The 23,823-nt window shown below is 43.0% G+C and overlaps 1 protein-coding gene across 1 annotated transcript in view; it reads left to right on the top strand.

Moving 5' to 3' along the window:
* The window catches only part of LOC144946997 (prestin-like), an 86,500-nt gene that overhangs the window by 53,596 nt on the left and 9,081 nt on the right, over positions 1-23,823 (top strand). Inside the window, exons 13-15 of the mRNA XM_078876101.1 lie at positions 6,896-7,093; positions 16,564-16,642; positions 19,195-19,334. Of these exons, the coding sequence (XP_078732227.1) occupies positions 6,896-7,093; positions 16,564-16,642; positions 19,195-19,334 (417 nt within the window). The remainder of the gene's footprint in view (positions 1-6,895; positions 7,094-16,563; positions 16,643-19,194; positions 19,335-23,823) is intronic.

The raw sequence follows: 23,823 nt of genomic DNA, 5'->3' as shown, positions 1-23,823 counted from the left end.
TGCATGATAATGGAATAGTTGTAATTCGTTTTTTAAAAATATTTTTTTACATCGTATGCATCACCTATTTCCCTCTAATACAGCCAGGGAAAAAAACCACTGCGTATTGTAGTAGGGGTGACATTGGCTCATTAATGCACCTGCCGGAAAAGAAGGAAAAAAACTTGGGATGGTTGCTCATTTTATGTGTGAAATATGGAGCAGAGGGTGATCGAAGACGCTGGGAGTCTAATCCTTGAAATAATTATCATCGCATCCCAATGGAAAGAGGTCTGCGAAGCCTGAAAACCCATTTTGTTTAACATTGAGCCACTACCAAGAGACCGTGACACGGGCTGAATCTCGTCTGGCGTGTCACCGCAGTTGACAAATGCACAGCGGCGTTAATTCAATATGATGCGGCACTAGAGAAAGGCTATTGGATCATAGTGAGGAATTTTAGAGTTGTTTCAGAAGTGAATAGTATATAATTGTACAACAACTGGAATGTGTACGTCCAATGTAATAAATAATATAGGTCATTTTGCCATGATATACAATATCTCGGCCTCGCTGTGCGCTGCGTTGCACCGCTAGTCGAGTAGATAACCTTGCATTCAATAAACCCTCGGAGCCAGGATGAACGTCCAACTCCAATCGTCATTTATTGATTGTAACAAGGTAAAACTGGTGAGAAAACACAGATACAGCATCTGTTATAATCCGGAAACACCAACACAATGAACACCACAGCATCAGAACATTGTCTTAGATAACAATATATCCTGGACTGACCAGGCCCCTACATTACCACTGAACAACTAGACAAAAGCACAAGCCGGTCCGTTGCATACAGGCACATCGTGTATTCATTCCACTGCACCCCAAATGTAAAGCATTACACATAACACTAAACTGTGGATGAGATACTTCGTCATCTTTACTCTCAGGATCGCAACATAGGCACAAGTCTGACTCGACCTACTAAATCACAAGTAACATCCACAATAAAGAAAGTCGCAATCTTCGTTACTAACTAGCCCTCGTATTTACTACAACAACTTAACGGCACCATAAAGGCATTTACATCACTATAACGGTCATTCCAACATTACAACAGCATTGCCAATATTATAGGAATATAAACAACTTACAGACAATGCTTCTTAAGCTCCCACAATGGACAAGTGCGGCTGTGGTCTCACTGAGATGCGATGCGTGCCGCCATCTTGAATTATCAGTAAGATGGCAGAAGCCAGCGTGGTTCACTGAAAATCTAAAATCGTCACTTCCTGGTCACGTGACTAAAATTAGCATAAAAACAGGAACTTTCTGTGAACGTACGCTCCACATCTGCCGTGAGGCAAGACATACAACATTTTCATATGTATACATATTGAATAATTCACAAACATGTATGCGTTTTGCATAATTAAACGTGCAAAAATATATTTGAGGCAAACTTCTGACATATTAATTAAAATATTGTATACCATTTAAAATAAGTTCTCTTTCATGGATCTCAGTTTGGTTATTCATTTATGTCAAAATCGTTGATTAAATAGTTACTGATAAACTCATCACCTTACAGGCAGCTTTATCGTATTATAAAATAGTTTTCACACTGTACAGATGGTAAAGGGACCAACTTTGAAAAGCCATGATGATATTTGCTGTTTTCATCCAATTGTACCTACGTGTAGCGACTGTACTTGTCACTGTATGGTGCATGAGGCTTACGAAGCCACGGCGGGTAATGTGTTGTCATTATGGGCAGCCCGGGTTGCGGGATGTAGTACCAGCCCTTGCGGGGCTTGGGTGAGCGCTGGTCAGCGCGGAGGCACCGCGAGGAGTGGGCGGTGTGGGCTCCCGGTGAGGGAGCGAGAGGGAGCGTCAGCCAGCCAGGGTTACCTTGGGGCATGATACGCTGGTTGACCTGCTGTAACGTGACCGGATGATATTGGAGGGGGGCCACCGGTAGACGGGGGCCACAGGGCGGTCACGTGGTCCAAAAGAGCTCTCGGGAACCTTCGAGAAGGAGCTCGAGAGACCTGGAAGGTGGGCGGGGCGAAGGGCGGAGCCAGCCCCAGCCTGGGGGCATATAACGAGGGCCCCGTGAGGAGCTCGAGGATCTTCATGTGCTGGTGTTACGAAGATCCACGTCGGGGAGAAGAAGCCTCTAGCCACGTGGTCTGGGACCCAGCTTGTGGTCCGGACTGGGATAGCGAACCGTGTCTAGTTCTGTCGTAGCGTGGTTAGATGGGCATTTGAGACCCGAGTGTAGATTGTGTTATGTTACGTACCGATGTGTAAATAAATAGTGTTGCTCCTAAGATAACGTCTGCGACTCAGTTGGACTCACTACATGTGTAATAAAACAAATAAATGTGAGCAATTATAATGGAACATTCATATGAGCCGGCTTATGTTGTGTTTGCTTCAAATAATCTTTCTGAAGTATACAATGGTGTACCCAATAAAATTATAAATGCATGAAGATTTTTACATGACTGTAATTACAATCAAATGTATTGTCATTAATTAGGTATATGAAAAGTGCATGCTTTAATGGTAATAATGGAGCGATTGTGGGGAAAATAAACACATGTAAGCAGTTGCATTAAATTTGTACTTATTTCTACTGTCTAATAATTTAAACATGTACAGCCATTAGCTATTGGGCAGAGCTTATCAAATTCAGCAGAGTAACTCCATGGTTGGAGTCCTGTACTTGTTGGCTCATGATTAGAACGTTACAAGTTAAATTCTCACTTGGTACCTAACTCACCCTCATCGTCTTGTCGAAGTCAATCAAAATAACCACCTCTTTATAGTCTGCGGTTGCTATCTCGTAAATGGTATGGCACCTGCCGTGGAAATGTTGAATGCATGCATTGCGCATGTTAGCAGGGAGATATTTAATTTGTGCGATTGTGAGAGTTTAATACACTCGATAGAAATAATATCCATATTTTATTTCAAGTAGGACCATGTGCTTTGATGTCAGGATTTGATAAGTGGTGTCTCTAAACCAGTAGTTCTTCACCTGGGGGGCACGCACCCCCTGAGATTGCGAAATGCCATTTCTGGGGTGCGAGACATGCCACATTGTTTTAGAAGGTAAATAATAGAAACGCAAATTAAGCACGGGCACGTAAGTGCAAATACTTTGTTTCATAAAACGTATGTATTTGTAGTGATGTCGCGGATGTCACTGTGTAATGCTGGCCCTAGAGAGGCATTGTGTGCGATGTATTAACATCGCGGACACCACGAGGATGTGGGTGCAGTACCGGCCCTAGAGGGGCTCGGTGAGTGCTGACTGGCAGTGCTGGATGGCACCACGCTCTGCGTGAAGTGCCGACCCCTACAGGATAGGGTGTGAGAGTGCTGGCCACGGGAATGGGTTACTAAGGGCCGTGGCACTCTGGTTAACCCTGAAGGACACGTGACCGGTTAAGTCTACACATGGCCCCCAAGTGGGGGCTAGGGGTGGTCACGTGTCAGGGGCGAGATCCTGCTCGAGGATTCTAGAAGGTGGTCGTGGCTAAGGGCGGAGCCAGCCACGCCGCAGAGGATATAAGCCGGGTCCCCGAGAGGGACCGGCTGCTGTTGTTTATCCTTAAGACATCTACGTTCTATGTCCTACAGTCACCAACACGAGGACCTGGACCCAAGCTGTGGTCCAATCCGTTGTAGCAGTTACAGTGTAATTAGTGCAGTTAGCCTGGTGGTCCACCGCCAATGTTGTTATCTTGCTAAGGGGCACTTACTCTGTGTGTTGCTATTCATTAACATACATTTTTTTACGGTTGTAGTAAAGGTTTAAGAACCACTGATCTAAACTCTGATGTGGAGGTTAGGCCCACAGAGCTGTTTCTGATTGTACTGACTATGTGCATTGTATAGTTGTTAAATGATAAGACAGTTCAACATATGTTAATATAGCTCTGTTATATAGGTCCTCTGTTAGAGTATTGTGCATACTATTGAAAGCCACTGAACATATATCCCAAAAATACGAGCTAATAATTTGGTGTATGTTAATGATGTGTCCATTCCAATGGGGATGTGTTCTATTACGGCCAAATGTTAGTTGTCAATATTCATCATTCATTGTAATGCATTCAATATGCTGATTATAACGAGTCGGTTTAACAAAAAGCAATCGTTTTTTTGTCTCTGCGAAAAAAATCAAGTCATTGAATGTCATAATTATAGGGGGCAAATGTTAACCCATTAGTGTTCAATTCTATTAAGTGGCATTAAGACATCACAAGTGTATTATAATAGAAATGCTCACTGCTTAGTAACAGACGTGTGCACATTAAGAATGAACATCATATGCGATGTTTTAATTAATGTGATATGAAGGATTTGGGTGATAGTGCCTTCTTCATTAAAAAATATCTCCTCAAGGCTGACATTAAACGGTTTTCTGCTTGGTGACTTTCATTCTAAGGATAAATATGGGGGTTTGAGATGATAATTCTTAAATTAAACCGATCATCCGAATGAGTATATATTTAACTGGCAAGAGATGCTGGTTCACTCAAGATATCAACCAAAATTAGACGAAGACAATGCTAAATGTTAAAATAAACATGTCACGGTATCATATTACCGTGGTATATTTTCATGAAAGCATAAATGAGGCGGCAACGAATGAACACCGAATGAACAAAAATTGAACTTGAGTGTGAACTCTGCTGTTGTGCAAACAAGGGCTCTGAAAGCAACAGCTGTTACTTAACCTGAGAAAACTTGCAGTCTGCCTGCTGGGGCTAAGCTAAATAAGTGGAACAAAAATTCTGCCTTCATACATAACCAGCTGCACACTTAGTTTACTCTCTCGATACTGTAATGTTGCGATTAAAACATCTGCTGGCTCAGATAATTCCATGAGCAGCCAACTCAAACTTTCATTTCACTTGCTTTTACATGAACAGAACAAGGCAAAAGTATTGGATGGATTGGGAGTCTCTTTCAGCCTTCCACTCTACGCCTCCATAATGGCTCTTAACACAGGCACACGACCCTGCTGGACCCCTGATGCTGAATAATGTTGATGCTTTTGAACAGCAGCAGATTGGAAAAAAGGCCATACACAGCCGTGTGAGGATTTAATTACATATCTTTTATCTAAACAGGTGAGAGGTCATCGAGACACCTCACTTCATAAGGGAGACCTGGGTAAACAAGCGAGTGACAGTTATTATATTTTTGTTAAACACGTTCATGGATATTTTTCTAAAGCCGTCATTGAAATTGGAACACATATCCTTTTTTTACGAGTGATGTCACGTGGTTTTTACCGTTTACTCTGTTACAAGTGGCACCCTTCCCTGGGAGGGGCGGGGGGTGCAAACAGCTGCGGGAATTAAAATGTAACAAGGAGGTAGGCGCTGAGCACCATGCCAGCTAACCACCAAGCCCATTCACGCATCGCTACACGCAGTCCGTTAGCCCGGACCAGTCTTCTCCCTCGTCGGTACCACCTGAGGTGGCATAAACCTTAGCCGTTCCAATTTTTTGTTATGGCAACCAACAGTGTGATAACCACTGGAAATGAGTGGATTTTCAAAGAATTCCCAATTATTTGCCAATTAAATTAATTGGGACTAAAACTCTAGCTCACGGACGATTATTTAGTGATGACGATACGTGCTCGTCAATTTAATACTTAGGCTTTAGCGACCAATGATGTACTCATCAGCGAAACATCGTACTCGAATTGTAAATGTGGGTTTTTTCTGTCCAACACATCGTTCTGCTGAAGTATTAACTAATTGGCATGTTTTGCTCACGTGACAAACGTTACTAATTGGCTGTGCCGGATGGAGGTGGGTGTCCGACATTTACATTTACGCTATCTAACCCAGCAAACTTGATTACAAATGATAAGTGCTATTTGTAATGCGCGCGATATTTCAGGGACATGAATGACCGTGACTGATGCGCAGAGCCAGGCTCAGTGTCACTCAAAAGCCAAGCGATAGAGGTGTGGGGCCTTTAAGCGTGTCTTAAAAGTCAGTGCAGATTTAACGCTGCTGCTGCTGCTAATGTACGGTGGGATGGCGTTCCAAATGGTGGAGGGAGCTGCCATGGAGAAGCAGGTGCCTGGCATTGACGCTCCTGGTCCTCGGTGTAGACAGCAGGTTGTGAGTTGCGCTGAAGAGAAAGTTCTACCGTGGGCTGTATGAAGTTTGTTTACGTGTGTCGATGTGTTTTTCCTGTAATCCAAAATATATATTTTCCCATGTACAATAAAAAGTTTCAAATGCCCTTGGATGGCGATGTTTTTTTTCATATTGAGTGTAACCATTTGTTAGCAACTTTAATACATATCAGCAATGCGGATCCATGAGCGGCAAGCGATTGATAGTAAAATGCTTCCAGGTTGTCATGGGGCGGGAAGACAGATAAGGGTAATGAGTTCCAAAGTTTAATAGCACGGAGTTTGAAGGAGGCAGTTCATTTGAAGGTTGGCAAGGACATATTCATACGGAGAGATGAAGTCAAACGGCATGAGCAGATTGGTGGGTGAGTGGTATAATGGGACAGAATGCAGAAGAGCAATGGCCATGGAAGAACCAGTGGAGGAGGCCTAGGGAGGGTGCAGAGTGATGATGAGCAATAGCGGCAAGAGAGAGGTAAACTTGACTGGATCACCCGTGTGAGAGCAAAGCTTTTGAATGGATTTTCTGCGGACTAACCATTTGTAGAGCGTGAGCACTGCCTGCAATTCCTAGCGATATGAATGTCAGAGTGATCTCATTTATATGCATGTTTTTTATTAGGCGCTTCGTCACGTGTTGTGTATTAGTGGGAAGGAAGCTATTGAAATGCAATTGCCTGCAATGACATTTCTGTGCGAGTTGTAATTAAAGTGATGCGTTCTATAATTTTTCTGCAGTGCGAAGAGATTGCAGGGGTGAAGGTGATCGTCTACAGTTCCTCTCTGTACTACGGAAACCACGACCACTTCAAGACGCAGGTTTTCTCGCTCGTGGGGTTGGACCCAGGCCTGGAGAAGGCGGCACGAGAAAAGGCCAAGAAGAGGGCCAACGTCATGGGCAGTGGCCGTCAGGTGGGCTCAGCGCCCTCTGCTCAGGTGGGTTCAGGCCCCTTTCTGCGACGACCTGTTGGACGCAGGTCCGAACATCGCCTCCTGGAATATGCAGAGATACGCTGAGGCGGAATCCAAACTCTGATCTTACGACGAACGCACCACCAAATGCAATAAAAAAAATGTTGGTGAATCTGCTTCGAAGCAGCTCGCAGATGAATACGCTTCCAAGGAGCTTACCCACTACTTCTCACTGGAATGTGGAGGATGCTAATGTTTAGATCAGACGAAAGCTGTGCTCAGAATTGTTGTAGGCAAAAGCTCTGCTGACATTTCACAAAAACAGTATTTCCGTTAGTTTACAGCAATTGTGTCGAACCCTCTGAAACACACTTTTACATTTTGACAACACTTTCGACGCAATGTAAAATTCCTTATCTTACGAAGCATTGGAGCATCTGTAATCCTATCCAATAACATTTATAATAAATTTACCAGAGCGGCATTCACCATGAACACAGGAGCATTTTCAGTCAGTTAAGGATTTCAAAGAGGGAGATATATTATTTATTTTATTTTCTGTAATATTTTTTCCAACATAATACAGTAACTGGAATGGCTAATTCGATTATTCCCCAATTTCATCGAAGCAGAGGCACTGAAACAATATCAATACATCTTTAAATTCGTTTGTTGCATAAAAGTACGTGCAGTCAAGAGTGGATTTAATAATCAAACCGAGTTGAATATTAATATTGCATGATGATATATATGTAGGCTGCAAGCGAACAATTAAAACCGATTTCTTTTTTTCAATTATTATCCAAAAGGGCCAATGAGTATTATGGAGATATCCTGGAAGACACACAATAAACTGTCTCTATAGTTACAAAGGCATTAGGTATGCATCTCCAGTAACCCAGATGTTAGTCGGGCAATACCCAACGCCATGTGCATATTCTAAGCATAATTAAACATTTCCAACAAACTTCCAGTTATTAAAAATTGCATGAAATTAATTATTATTATTTGCAACGACACTCGTGCACATTCAGCGGTAACCCCCCCCAACCCCCCCCCCCCCCCCCATTATTGCCACTGCTGTTGAATGCTATTCCAAAAAAAATCACACAGGGCCCCCAGTTTCCACTTGAAAACATGTGCGTATTACAATAATGTGATTGGAAACCAGATCCATGCAATCTCTGTTTTTGAATGCCAATCAACATCTGTGTATTCTAACGGCAGAGGATTTTTTTTCCACCAAGGAAAATGCAAAACGCATTTAAAATTGGCAGTGGAACAGATGGAAAGTTTCCTTTTCCCCCGGCACAGGTGCAAAAACTATTATTTTGCACAATGCGTAAGAAAATAACGCGGTACTTAAATGCTTTGTCCTGATTTTTTTTATTCTTTAAAAAAATATGCAGTAATTTTCTTTGCGCATGCTTGCTCGCTCGCTTCTTCACAATCCCATCTTCTCTGTAAATTTGAGAGAAGCCATATCCACCTGCTCTCTGGAGAGGAGAGATCGGCTTGATCGAGAGGGTAAGGGTAAAAAGGTTGAGGCTGGTTAAGGGTACGGGTCATTGTTTAAAAGGGGTGCGTGCGTAGACATGCCAGATGGTCAGGGGTGAGAGGAGACATTGCAAATTGAGTGGGGGTGATCTAGAGGAAGGACATAGGGTCAGCGCCTTTGGGTGCACATACCACACTGAGGGGAGGTACGGGCAGGCGAGTGGAGACTTTTGTGTGTCTGGAGTAGAACGAATGAGGGATGAGAGGAGGGACTTCCAAAGAAATTATAAAGGAGTGATGGCTTGGTGGCCTATGGCTTTTCATAAGCTAAGCAGAGTTGAGCCTGGACTATTGCTTGGATAGGTGACCGTCATGCACAAACAGCTTGGCATCGGTAGCTGTGGGGCAACACAATTGCACAATAGCGGGCAGTGCAACCCCACATCCATTGTTGTTCTGTACTTATATGTTCCTGATCTAACTGTGCTTCTTACCTTCACCAACCCGCACTGACCAGCGCAGTGAAGTGTGATCATTTAACCCCCACGATCGTCATGGGGAGACTCATATCCACCAGTGGGTTAACAGAACGGGCTCCACTTGTTTATGATGGCATGCACGCAAGCGGTGCGGTTTCCAAAAGCTGGCTTAGGTGTTCCATAACTATAGAGTCGAGAGTACTCGTAAGTAGAATAGAATTGGCATTCTAATTAGAGTTCATTCCGAAAGATCGTTCATTTTGCAAACTAATTGTTAAAAAAATATTTACAAAGTAGAGCCATAACAGAATTCAATGCCGCTCTTAATTTTTTTAAAGACCAATCGTAAACTAAAAGTCACTAAGTCAACAAATATGCATGACTTTTTTTAAAGAACAGGAATTATTTTTTCCCCAGGAATTTGGCAAAATCTATGCATTTGTAGGGGTATTAATCGGCACTCCCCATGCTGTTAACGGGTAGCTCCCCCTTCTCGTCAACAGGGGGCGGAAGCGGGGCCACGCCCGTGTAAAGGATAATGGCCCAAAGGGCCAACGCCAATCCCTTGAAAGACGGATCCTGGGACACAAATCCCAAAACCCCGGGATGGGGGATAGGGGCATGATGTCACCTTCCAGAAGGTTCTGGAAGGGAGGCGTGGCTAAGGCGGAGCAAGCCACGGACCTTTATATAAGTCGGACCTCTGAAGGGTCCTGCTCAGTCATCTTCAAGCTGAAGACCGAAGACGGAGCTGAAGATAGGACCCTGGACCCCAAGCTCCGCTCTCCTTCTAAGGGCCGGAGCTCAGTGAGGCCAGTGGTCAAGACCCGGAGACCTTGGGACGGCCGGGTCAGCGTGGCCTCCCCTAGGGCCCCTAGCTGGAGGGCTCAGAGCTAGCATGGTCCCAGTGTTAGCAGGCAATGTAGCCCGGAGGCCATACCTCCTTAGGAAGGTATCGGGTGGAAGGGGCCGTTACCTCTTTGTGTTAGGGACCTTGTACTCAGTGTAGTAAATACATATTGTGTTGCCTCACCTACGTTCTCCTCTTGTTCCTGATCCACTACACATTTATATATTTCCTTTTTATGCCATATCTTGTGAAAACATTACCACTTAAATAAGCGTCAACTAATTGCATGGGTGTTTATATGAAAAATATTTAATTAAATTTTCTAACGGGCATTTAGCATTAATTAAGTTATCGTCAGCAGAAATAATAGTGCCTAGTGTGCTTGCTGATCAGCTGCTGATTGCAATTTCTTTTTTTATGTTCATTATAGTATTAATTTGCGTTCAAGAAAATACATCAGATATTTTTGTTTTAACCAAGAGCCAGTAGTACGTTTTTTTAAAGCATCTTAGAAGTTGTCTCACCATTAGATGGGCAGATGAGATTGTTAAACCATGAAGCCAAAGAATACTCTTTTTTCTTTCATAGCAAGTGGCCATATTACTGGAAAAATACCTCATCTATAGCCTCTAGCTGACACATGGAAGAGGAATGAGTTTTGTTATTTTATATTATAAACGTCGATATTGAAGCATTCAGCCTTGATCCATTACAGCATATTGTGTATATTTTTGGCATCCTCTTAGAATACTACTAGAACATGGTGGCCTATTTTACTGAGACTTATTTCTTGTTTTTCAGTACTGTATATCCACATTATACATATTCCCTGAAAGCCATTGCTGATGCAGTGTTAGAGGTAGTGTCAGCTGATTCTGTATGGGACGTTGGGGCGGCTTCCCACCTAAAAGCGTGTGGGGTTTTCCATTTTTTGAAAATCTCTCTTTAAATAAAAAAGTAAAAGATAAAATCCTAAAAACTTTTTTGTTTAAAAGTGACTAATTTAAGACACTTCGGCTTGACAATTGAGTTAGAATTAATTCAAGGACAATCAATGCGAGAGGAATCGAATCGTGCGGGGCGACGATGCGATTGGCCGATTAAACTCCCCCCCCCCCACCACACACAGAGGCAGCCATGGGAGGAAAACGTGGCCGAGGGGCGTTTGCAAGGAGACGTCACGAGCCAAACTTCAGGGGCCATCTTGAGGCATTCCACATGGCCCACCATAAGCAACACGGAAATCCCCTCGCACTAGGCTATTGTGAATAACTCGAGAAAGTTGCTTTCCAATTCGATTGGTCATTCTAAGTCATAGATTGGATAATCGAGTCCTGTTTAAGTACTACACGGTATGTTGGACTTCTTTTGCACCGTACGTAGTTCAACATACATGCAGTACAGTACTTAAACTGGACTCAATTTTCCAATCTATGACTTTGAATGAACAATTGAGTTGGAAAGCGACTATCGAGTTTTTGACAATTGCTTAAGTATGCCTATAGTAATGAGCATAACGATCTGCATGGTGCTCATCAATCATCACGTGGTACATTTTTATGGGAACAAACAGAGAGCTGCACCTTGTATTGACATTTTTATCATCAGCCATGATTAATCCACTGCTGCATGAAGGCCTCCATAAACCATCGCCATCACTACAGGTCTTGCTATGTGACAATCTACCTAGCACCTGCACGCGAGCTGATTTTGTCACTCCATCTCCACGATGGAAGTCTTCTTGGGTGCATTCTGGCTCATTTGTTTTGTCTGCTTCGTTTGTTTTGTCTGTCTGGCCTGCTTTGTCTGGATTGTTTTGTCTCTCAGTAGTCCCGTCTTGTTTATCTCATCCATGTTTATAACTCCCTCTCTTCCCGTTTGCTGTCGCCAGCATAACCCCACCATGAATTTTACCCACCAGCTGTCTATGCGAAGAGGGCTCAATGGCCCCTGTTCAAATGTAAAGGTCCCAGAATTGAATTCTGCCTGGGGCATGTATTTAAAAAAAAAGATTCCAAGTTTAAAACAACAAGTGCCACGTTTATATATATTGTTTAACCAGGTGAGAACCCAAGAGACCAGGAATCGTCTCACTTGCAAGGATGACCTGGGGAATTCGCCTACCTCTAGGGGGTTATAATTGCTGTGTATAATCCCAATTCAGTAATTTTCATTGCGTGTTTTTTTATCGTGTCTATTAAATACCAAAGTAATAATAAGGCCAGCCACTGGATTTGAACTGTGGACCTCTAAGCAACAAGTGGCAAATGCGCTACTGCTGGGCCACGTCACCGCCAGGTCCGGATCAAGGCATGGGGGCTTTAGGGGCTGCAGCCCAGGGGCCTCCGCCAGCTGGAGGGCCTCTAGAGATTCAAGTTAAAAGTTATTTCATTTGTGAATGCTGCATTTAATTAGTTGTTAGCCTTGTAAAAATATTTTTTTTCCTTTTGAAAAATTACTGAGGGCCTCACAATACCTGTAGCCCAGGGGCCTACAAAATCTTAATCTGGCCCTGGTCACCGCCCGTGTTTAAACATCGTAATTGAAATAGAATAGTACATGTATACATATTTATGATTAGAAAATAAATAAATGCCAAGTTTACGCGTATGCTTTGCCCTGAGGCTCAATTTATCCTTCCGACCTTTGCACTTGAAAAAGGTGGAGCGATCATTAGCCTGTTCGCTACCACGTGCTCTGGGTCTTCTTTAACACATGTTTGCATGGTCGCTGTATATACGCATCCCTTACTGTCAATACTCTGTTGGCTGAGAGCCTCCGCAAGCCACGTGTGATGCGTGCCAGATTACACTATGTAACACAATTTTTGTTCCTGGGTAGTAAGTGTCATTTCGTAATTGCTTATGCCTAAAAAGCATAGAAAATGTCTGTTATTCTCCACAAACTTTGCTTTTGTGACCAGGACAGTGATATTTTGAAATGTACCTATTTTTAATGAGAAAACGGGCGAATTTGTGTATTTTCGTTCACATTAAGTCAGAAAAAACAACATATGAATCAAGATTAACATGTATTTCTACTAAAGTAATACAAAAATGACTACAAAAGATTTAGAAGTGAGTAGTTTTTTTGAGATTTACGATTATACTGTAAATCACTTTCACGAATCAGCCCCCAAATATAGTCTCCCATCATGTTCTCGTTATACTGTCCTTGGAAGCAGCATTCAACGTCCAGTATATCCTGGTGGAAGTGCTCGCCTTGCTCCTCTGAGTACGCTCCCATGTTCTCCTTGAATTTATCAATATGAACATCAAGGATATGGACTTTGAGGGACATCCTACAGCCCATTGTGCCATAGTTCTTCACCAGTCTCAACCAGCTCCACATAGTTTTCGACCTTGTGATTGCATAGGAAGCCACGAACCACTGCGACAAAGCTGTTCCAAGCTGCTTTTTCCTTAGTAGTGAGCTTCTTGGGGAATTCATTGCACTCCAGGATCTTTTTTTTTCTGTGGTCCGATGAAGACTCCGGTTTTGACTTTTGCCTTAGACAGCTTAGGGAAGAAGTCTTGAAGGTACTTGAAGGCTGCCGACTCCTTATCTATAGCTTTGACAAATTGTTTCATAAGGCCTAATTTGATGTGCAGTGGTGGCATCAGCACCTTCCGGGGGTCCATCAGTGGCTCCCACTTGACATTGTTCCTCTCCACAGAGAACTAAGTCTGCTGTGGCCAGTCCCGCCTGTGGAAGTGTGCCTTGGTGTCCCTGTTGTCGCAAAGGCAAAGATAGCAGGGGAACTTGGTAAAACCGCCTTGGAGACCCATCAGGAATTCCACCATCTTGAAGTCTCCGAGTGACCTCATAGCCGTACTCATCATACTTCAAGGCGTCCAGCAAGGTCTTGACGCTGGTGTAATTCTATTTGAGGTGCATCGAGTGAGCTAGGGGAAGAGACGGGTACTTGTTACCATTATGAAGCAGCATGGCTTTGAGGCTCCTGGATGAGCTGTCAATGAAGAGGCGCCACTCATTCTGGTTACAGGCGATTCTGATTGCCTCGAACAGACTGGTCACATTGTGGCAGAAGCAGAGCCCATCTTGACGGGTGAAGAAGCTGCAAAAAGGTTGGTGACGCTTCCTCTGATCTGCGAATTGAACACTTTCATTTAACAAGTTCCACTGCTTGAGCCTAGACGTCAAAAGCTCGGCATTGGACTTGGTGAGACCAAGATCTTTGATCAAGTCGTTGAGGTATTTTTGGTTGGGGTAGTATGGGTTTCTCTCCTCAGCTGCTCTCTGACTTGCTGCTCTCTTCTAAAGACGGCTGCTCTCTCTCCGGAGGAGTGGGTATGGGGAGCTCATGGCAGTGTGGCACCGGGGCGATGGATGAAGGAAGGTCCGGATACGTGATAGCAGGTGCATGCTTGCCAGTCTGACGTTTGGAACGGTCCACCATGCAGAAGTAGCAGTTGCTTGAGTGGTCAGTGAGTTCCTGCCAACTTACCCTTGGGTTGTACCCATCTCAATCCTATATAACCTCTTGCTGCAGCAGCTCGCCCGCTATATTTCTCCTGCCGCAGCAGTTTGCCTGCTGTATTTTTTCATCTGAAGACGATTTCTTGTGTTGCGATCGAAACGTCGTGTTTTTTTTTATTATTTTTCTATCTACGTGACTTTACCGAAAGACCCAAAGAGTATTAATTCCTGCAGTCACGAAAGCGTTAAGTCAAGATTTTAACAAATTTTATAACATAAAATTCCCAGCAACAATTGTCCATCTTACCTTCCAGAGTTTGTTTGCATTGCTCGCAGGTGAAATGAGGTGCCCAGGGTTTGTCTTGATCCCTGAAAGGCATGCTGCAATATTCCTTGTAGGCCTCACACATTTTAGCAGATGCTTCCACAGAGTACTTCTTCACTCGTCTTGATAAATTGGCCGCAGACAAAGCAAAATGCGTCTGCCGGATGCTTGCAGCCTCTTGATGCCATCTCAGAAAAATGCAGATGTGTATCCACTTAGGCAGCTGGAACTAAATTGAACTGGTGCGCTTAAGGCCCTTTTATTTATATTACTATTTATATTACTGGAAAGTTCTAGAATGTTCTAGAAGTTACTCCAAGTTTACTCGACACTGAATCTATCTCGAATGTTCTGGAAATGAGGTTAGTTTCAAAATATCAATGTCCTGGTCACAAAAGCAAAGTTTGTGGGGAATAATAGCTATTTTCTGTACTTTTGAGGCATAAGCAATTAGGAAATAACACTTACTACCCAGGAACAGTAATAAATAAAAATGTGTTACACAGTGTTATTTTTCCACACTTCACCAAACTGATGAGTTGTGGGTCGGTGAAGTCAGCGATCATCGATGTGGAAGCAAAGGAGTACAGTACAACAGTGGATTTGGCCACACTGCTCACAACGAAGCTACACAAGAGCTTGACACCACATATGCATATATAGTTGACAGTGTTAGGTGACTATGTACAGGAAGTCCCCGAGTTACGATGGTCCGACTTACGATATTTCGATCTTACGATTGCTAAATTATCGCCATTCTTTAAGACACCTGGGTAGGCTAGGCCATCTTTGACTTACGATATTTTTGACTTACGATGGGGTCGTCGTAACGCATCTCCATCGTAAGTAGAGGACTACCTGAAAACAGCTTTATTTAATAATGATTTCGTTTTACATGAAAAAAAAATTACACTCAACCAATCAGGACGTGACTCAATTTTGTTTGGGTGATGCACGAAGACACAGTGGCCCTTCTACTGATTAGATCCAGCCGAATACCTGCAGGAATTGTATTTGTTTCCTACGATTGCACCCTGACCTTAGCTTTGCATCGCCAATATCAGGCAGCCATAACCGTGATTCTGACACATTGTCGGTGGTCAGAATCACCATTAAACTGCCATGCTAATGCTTCGTGTGTGGAATTGGCCCGATTTCACTCCAATCCTGGGATGGCATTCATGTGAGAAGGGAAAACCTGTGACGCTTTGGATAACCTATTGGAGGCCAGCCATGACACATCCCTACCCTCCAAACATAAGCCATAAATCCAGTTGTCCAATCTCTCACGAACACAAGTCCTGAATACATATACATAGATTATAAACATTTATCATAAAGTTACAGCAGTTACACTCAGATTGCATGTTCAAAGTAATTCAGCACAAATCATCTTTGACATGGTGTTTATACTGGACTGGCAATTTACTTTTGTGTGGCACTGGTTCTGAGGTTCTGTGCCTTCTTAAAGCATGTTACAAACCTTTAAAACAAAAGCATGTTACAAAACTTTTGTTTTGCTGAGTTATTTGTTTAGATATTTGTAAAATATTTTCAGTTGGAATTAAAATATGTGTTTTTTTTTTTTAATGGGGAGCGGTAGTGTAGTGGTTAGCATGCTGTGCTACGGAACTCAGCGACCCGAGTTAGATGCCCGCTCACAGCCAAATGGTGCAATGTGTAAACATCACCACTCGAGAGACAAAGGTGGCCGGGCGTGGTGATGATTACCCACCACCTCGTGTGCTGTTCCGGCCTTCATACGTGCTCACTAAAGCACTTGCCCCTACAGACCATTAAGGCTACACGGGGGATATTCGTTTTTTTTAATACACGAATTTAAATTCCAATAACATGTATCCTGTATAATTATTGCAATTTGTTTTCACGTGTATTTTAACAGAACTGCTCGCCAAGAGATGGAGACTCACCTTTTGCAATGAATAATCCCTCATTTACTGCAGAGGGCACAAGCCCCCAAGGTAAGGAAATTTCTTGGTAGCCGGCAGCAGTTTAACGCAAATGATTGTAAACAGTTTTTTTTTAAACAGTCTATTTCGCATAGTACCATCCTAAAGTCGGTATCCTCCATCTGCCAGCATTTCACTGTCGAATGAAAATCGATATTTGCTGTAAAGTAAGTTGTTTCGAACATTAAGCGACAATGTGATTGTTATTTTAATTGAATTGTGTCCTAACGTGCAAAATAACGAGTAAACATTTTCTTCTCGCTGAAATATTGCGCCACTGGCAATGTTTCACGAACTTTTGAAGAGTGCGCATTTTCCATGCATATCAATATTTCATCCACAGCAATTTGCATGGCTCTTTCACGGAGGTTAGAAAAATTACCATAAGAAAATTGCTATTGGAGACGTTTATGCAAATTGCCTTTTTAGTAGTAAATGACTAAAGTAAAACATATTAAATTAACATCTTTATACGCCTGTGCAGTTTGCATTAACTTAACCTGTTAAAACAGTTATCTTGTCCTCAAAATACAATCTTAGTACATTGTGTCACTTATATGCAATGGTGGGATCCATTAAGCAAAGAAATTACATTTTAGCATTTATCTGCATATTGTAAACATTGTAGTAAAGTTCTCAAATAGGCATACGCTCTTCATTAAACACACACTCATTATTACGGCTAATGACATGTGTCAGCGAGTGTGTCTTTGGCAAATTAATCCTGTGCTGGCCTCATATTGCAGCACTGTATTAACAACCAAGTCCACTGGTTTGCATTGTCACGAATTAAACGTTGATCCTTATGGGTCAAATATTGAGTTGTTAGTTTAAAGAAGGTCAAAGGGCTAACGCAGAAGGGTTTTTTTTCTCTCCACGATACTTTTGTAAGTTTATTCTTGTGCATGCACATTGTTGTTATGTGCAATGGAAGAAACGTGTAACTATTTAATTTCTATAACCCACAATCCCTCAACAGTGGTTGTCATATTGGGTGATTCACTTCCACCAAGGGAGTGTGGAATGTCCGCCACTGACTTTGGGCCAGTGGCACACTGTGGGGTTGTCTGACAAGCAAATGGTTGCTGGTGGTTATTGATGAAATTACAGACGCACAGTGACCCTATACACTGCACAGGGGAGTTGTGAGGCATGCACGCATATCATTTGCACACATTTGCATATGTATTCACATGTACATTGGCGAGGGCAGCAGGTGCTGTACAAGTGGCACTCATCACACAGGCAGCGCATGAGCAAGGAATGAATGAATTACTGAATAACTGCATGAGTGAATTAATGAATGATTGAATGCATAAATTGTTGATTGGATCAATTAATTAATACCTTAATGAAGGCATAAATTAATAGTTGGATACATTGATGAATGGATGGATAAAAGCGTGAATAAATGGATGGATAAATGCATGAATGGATTAGATGGTTTCAATGAATGGTTGAATAAATGCATGAATGGTGGTGAAGGGGCGCTACGGTGGTGAGATGTTAACGACCTCGCCTGGTATATAGGAGGACGTGGGTTCTATCCTGACCCTGACGTCTGTACATTTGGAGTTTGCATGTCTCAACTCCACGTGGTTGCGTGTATTTTAAACCGGGTCCCCTCGTTTCTCCCTCCATATTTAGACACATGCGTTTAGAGTATTTGACTGCTATAAATGTCCACGTGATGAGCCGATTCTTTGAGCTTCAATTTGTGGCCAGGTCGCTTCTGAAAAAGAGCTAAGTAGCTCAGTGGCCCTGACCTGGTAAAATAAAAAATAGTCTTGTTATAGTTCAGTTTAAAATGAATGTATATATGCCTGAATGAACGAATTCAAATGTTGTGAGTGTCACTTTGCCATGTCTAACATGTGGAGGTGAGGGCACCCTTTACAGCCATTGGCTGTGCCCATGTGCTGGACTACAAATACTCTTAATCAGAATCTTTATTTATCCTGGAAAAATCAGATGAGCTATGAAGCTATTTTTTACGAGACGTGCAGAGGCCCAACGCTTGTTGGGGCCCATACAAAGACAAATATCCCCCGTATAACCTTAACAGACTGTTGGGGCAAGTGCTGTTAGCGAGCACTTATGAAGGCCGGCCATGGCACACGAGGGATTGGGTGGGCAGCAACCTCGCCCGGCCGCCTTTGTCTCTCGAGGGGCACCGCACCAGGTACTCATTTGTAGGCTGAGTCGACCTAGGGGATAATCGTCACTGGTGTTGGTCGTGAGCGGGAATCGAACTTAGGTTGCCAGGTTTGTCGTGCAGCACAACGCTAACCGCTACACTACCGCCCATAGAACACACACACACATTTTGTGTAAACATTGTAACTTGATCAATTGTCAACTGAGGTGTACAACTTATTATTTGTACCTAAATTGGATGTGAATTGTTACATTCGCCGTGGAACCTGCACAGCCTACACGCCGAAATAATAACACTGTAATCGACGAAAATTCCAGGTAATATATCCCTCATACTAAAAGAACGTGTGCCTTTGGAGTCCGAGCTGATTGTGCCGCAATGTGTCACCGCACTGATGGCTTCACAGGTCAGGTCGGTGGTGCGCTCTCTGCGTGTGGCTCGCCACCTGTGGCACAGGCGGAGAGTGGTCCACCTCTCCAGGCCATTGTACTGGACTGCAGTGGATTCAATTTCATGGACTCGGTGGGGGCCTTATCTCTAATGCAGGTGACGAACTTCTCAATAAAGTACAATGTGTGCAAATCGAGGCGGCGCAACACACCAGCATTTTACCTGTCATCAGCTATTGGATGTATTTAAGTGGTTCTCGGTTTGGGATTAATGCTTAATATGTTATACATCAGTGGCACTCCGATTCCTGCAACCTAAATAACCCTCACTGCATATCATTTACTTGAAGAGTACAACCATAAAATGCATGTAATTCAACCCAGTGGTCTGAAATATACATAGTATATTTGGTTTACGTCTCCATTTATTGGGGATAAAGGGAAAACAACAGTAGTAGGGCAAAAGATATACAACCTAAACACTAATGAATATAAGTAAGCAGAATTCATTATATTGCACTAAGGCCTCAGAGTGAGCAATGCAGATGCATACCAACCGTCTGGTATATCAATGGAAAGCAAAGCAATTAATGCCAAGGAAAGAAATCCGCATGAAATATGAATAAGATTTCATACTTTTTCATCTGGGTTTTTCACTGAGAAATAAATTGCATGAAAATAATTGTTCTTATATAGTCAATAAGAACTATTCTGCTCCTGACTCATTAGTTATAGACATTCAGTGATTTTTTTTCTAAACAGCATTCAATTAAAGCTTAAATAAGTGTCATCCAATAATATGTCTGTTCCAGTACATGACTGATACACGTTTACATTAACGAAACAATGCAAATAGATCTCTGATTATATGCGAGTTTACCCACCTTTTGGACTAAATTTGTTGCGCCAGGGACGTTTAATTACCCCCAATATATCACAGGATGCCATCACAAGATTGGCATGCGACCAAATTGGTCTTACAAGGCAGTCGCTAAGATGTCATTCGTGACAACAATCCCTATGAAACATTCTGTCCATAATCCACCACACTTTATGCTACCAAACAACAGCTGCATGTGCTTTCAAACAGAATTCAAGGACATTAAATTACAGCTTAAAGAGCAGCGTTGCCATCTCACACAGTCGTCGCTCATTAAAATGTATGACTCATAATAATATTGGATGTGCATGCCAAGATCGGTGGACTGCGGCTTGACAAATGAACTCGAAATATGTTTTATATCTTAAAAAAGAGATTCTGCGAGGCTCTTGTACTGAAAATAAAATGCATCCATCACCGTGGCATTGCTAATCAGTGGAGTGCAAGGATGAGCTCAACTGAAACTGGGACAATATCGTGATGGCCATCTCGTGCCCAACTCTTCAGAGTAGCAGGAATTGTGTTTCCATCTCCATCAAGATAAATAAATAAATGTGCTAATCCTTCTGATGAAACACTCACTCACGTGTTGGTGTGGCTAATGAAGGTCGCATATGTGGCGCATTATTAATGCTGACGTTTGTTTGTCTTTGTGAAAGGCCCTTCCTCTTTAATCATCTGTGGTTGTGGTTTCAAAAATTGCATTTGAAAGGGCATTATTTTTTAATCACATCTCAGTAATTATCCATGGATTATGTCATTCCAACACAACAACAGCCGTGTTTTTGACACATTGGACATAATTTGCAGAGATTGTCATGAGCACATGACAACCAGTCAGTAAAATAATGGTTTGCTGTGCTATATTTATCCAATTGCTCAAGAATGCTATTAAAAGTAGTGACATTGTGACACACTATTCAAGATCGAGTGATAATAGCCAATGCTGGTGATGTCACCTCACCTTGCAGCAGTTTTGGTACACACGGTCTCTGCTTGAATGGTTAGAAATTTTAGGCCATCCTGATTGTCACCACACGACATCTCACCACCTTCACACGTCTAGTAAGACCATTGCTGGCTCCACCACTCTTTCCTGTCACCACTTTAAGGTCCTCCTCGAAGTCACTCTTGACTCCACCTTTTCCTTTGACAGCAACACCAAGCACATCACCAGATCCTCTAACTACGATCTCATGGCCCTCCATAATTTACGTCCACTCATCGCCACATAAATTGCCGATACCCTCGCCTGCAGCATAGTCGAATCTCGCCTCGACTATTCGCCACTCCGCCCTTATTCGATCTTCATCGAGTAACCTCAGGAAACTCCAACATTTGCAAAACCATATCTCCCATGCCATCATCAATGTCTGTCATCCTAGGCTAGATTCCCTCACTTCCCTCCATCCCTTCCAATGGCTTTCCATCGCCAGCAGGAGCAGCTACAAGATTGCCTGCCTTTGCCACCACTTTCGGCCGCCCACCGTTTCTTTCTTCACTCCTGTCACCCAGCACCACAGCTCACATTAGAACTCCCGCCACGGTGCGACTCACGACATCATCTCTATACCCAGGGACCAGGGATGTCACTGTCGGGCATCGTTTTTCCGTGGTAGCCCTTGCCGTCTGGAACGCCGCTGCACATTCTCAGCAGCATTCAATCTACACCGACTTTTAAGAGACACCTAAAGTGGTCCAATTTTTGTCGCCCGGCTTTCGAGCGACACTGAGCTTGGCTCTGCGCCGCAGTCGTGGTCATTTATGTCGAGTGAAATATTGTGAATAAAATTGCATTATTTATGATTGTAAATTCTGCCAGATCCTGCAACTATTGCGTGTGAAATACAGTCTGCTCTTACACGTGCTCTATTATAATATCGCACCATTTGGCTATAAGTGTTATCCTTGGCTTCTGACCTCTTGAGTGCCACATAAATGTCTTTCTCAGTAACCTGCCCTCCTCCATCTGACACAGCACCTTTCCACACCTCTGATTAAAATAAAAACGTGAACACTGTCCTGTTTTGCCAAGCAAATTTCAACATTCTTATTATGCACCTATTACAGTCAAAAGGCTGGTAACCGTCCTTTCGAGCTGCTTTATTAAAGTCCAGGGGGCCCAATTTTTGTCCATCATCCTGCCATATTTTTGGGGAATTACAAATCAGGTTGTTGTGATAAGTCAACCCGGGTTCACGATTCCCTATTTAACATGGGCCAAGTCCTTGATTGGGGATCACAGGCCACCCAGCCTCAATCCACATAGCAGACTGGGTCAAAGTGTCCGGGGCAATGGTGGACCTAGGGAGGAGAGCTACGTAAAAGCGGAACAACTTGATTATGCTCTTCCCAGTTCCACCATTCCAAGGGTGAGCTGTCAGCGTCGTAGATTTGAAGGCGTGGCCACAAAAAGGGGTGCAGAGTGCTCATGAGGGGGTCCATGCCGCAAGATTCATGTGGCCCGTTTGCGCCTACATTCCACTGTGGTGACACTCGTGCCTCATAGCAAGAAGGGCCTGGGTTTTGTTCCCGACTCGGGGCTCCTTTTTCGTGCAGAGTGTTTGTTTTATGTTCTCTCTCCTCCCGGTGCTTCGGTTTCCTCCCATAGCTAAAAGAGCTGGTATTGGCCAACACATTCCACTGTTGAAAAGTCGATTGAACATTACTCAATTGGTATTGCACACAACAATCTCGTCCCTACTGGGAAAACTCAGCAGAACCCTGCTGAAAAAAACAACGAGTCTTGCGACTCTTGAGTGTTTCCTAGGTAAACGAGCGTAATACAAATAAGAACATAAACACAGACGCCCATCCGAGTGCAACTGAGCCCCACTGTTGCAGCACCGTGGAAACCCAACCAGGGCTTCGTGGAATGGGTTTTGCTGTTGACTGGCACTGCAGTGGACGTAGGCCACTAAACCTGACGTGCACATTTGCACATGGACATTATATGCCCATCTTGATTTGCCACCTCCATTTCCATGGGCAGGGCTTGCATCACAAAGGCTGTTTGAAATTCCACCGTGCACATTTCTTCCACAAGTTTTTTTAATGAAAATCTGTGCACGAATCACACAGAATGAGTTTTCCTGAAGTGTACTGCATGCATAATTTCTGGGAAGTTTAAAATTAAAACCATGAATTGAGTTACAGCTCTGTGATCTGTGACCTCAGACATTGCTCTTGCCTCAAACACTCCTATGTTCCTGTGCTTGTCAGCGTTTTCAAATGCTGTAACTTCACGCCTTCTTAACATGAACTAAATAAGAATACAAAGAGTTGTTTAAACACCATTTTGTTCTTCGATCTATTATCTATCTGTACTGAATTTAACTTTACATGAAAACATTTGAATGCATTGACCAAGGTGGCTATATTTCCATATATATTACATTTTAGTAGGTCTTAGTGGTTTGTGCTTTGAATTCAGAATCCTTTAGTTTGGGTTGGTGGCTGATACAGAGATGTAATTTTTTAATCACCGGTTCCCCATATCACCACGTGGGACAGCGTTCAGAGTTCTGAGCCACCACTGTTGAGATGTTGGATTTGAACCGCCAGTGATTAAACAATGTCCTCACAGGTATAGTGAGTTGGTGGTCTCAACCCAGTCACCAATGACTGCACAACAAACAATCAATTTTTGTGAAATTTAGTTTTTACTATAGATTTGGCTAAAGTCCAGTATCATCGCATGGCAGGTGGAGAACATTACCGCCTACTGTGTAAATGGTAAACAAACCACTGCAAGGATTTTTCGGGA

The sequence above is a fragment of the Lampetra fluviatilis genome, chromosome 2 (assembly GCF_964198595.1).
Source record: "Lampetra fluviatilis chromosome 2, kcLamFluv1.1, whole genome shotgun sequence".
Lineage (NCBI taxonomy): Eukaryota > Metazoa > Chordata > Hyperoartia > Petromyzontiformes > Petromyzontidae > Lampetra > Lampetra fluviatilis.
This window is presented reverse-complemented; position numbering and strand designations above follow the sequence as displayed.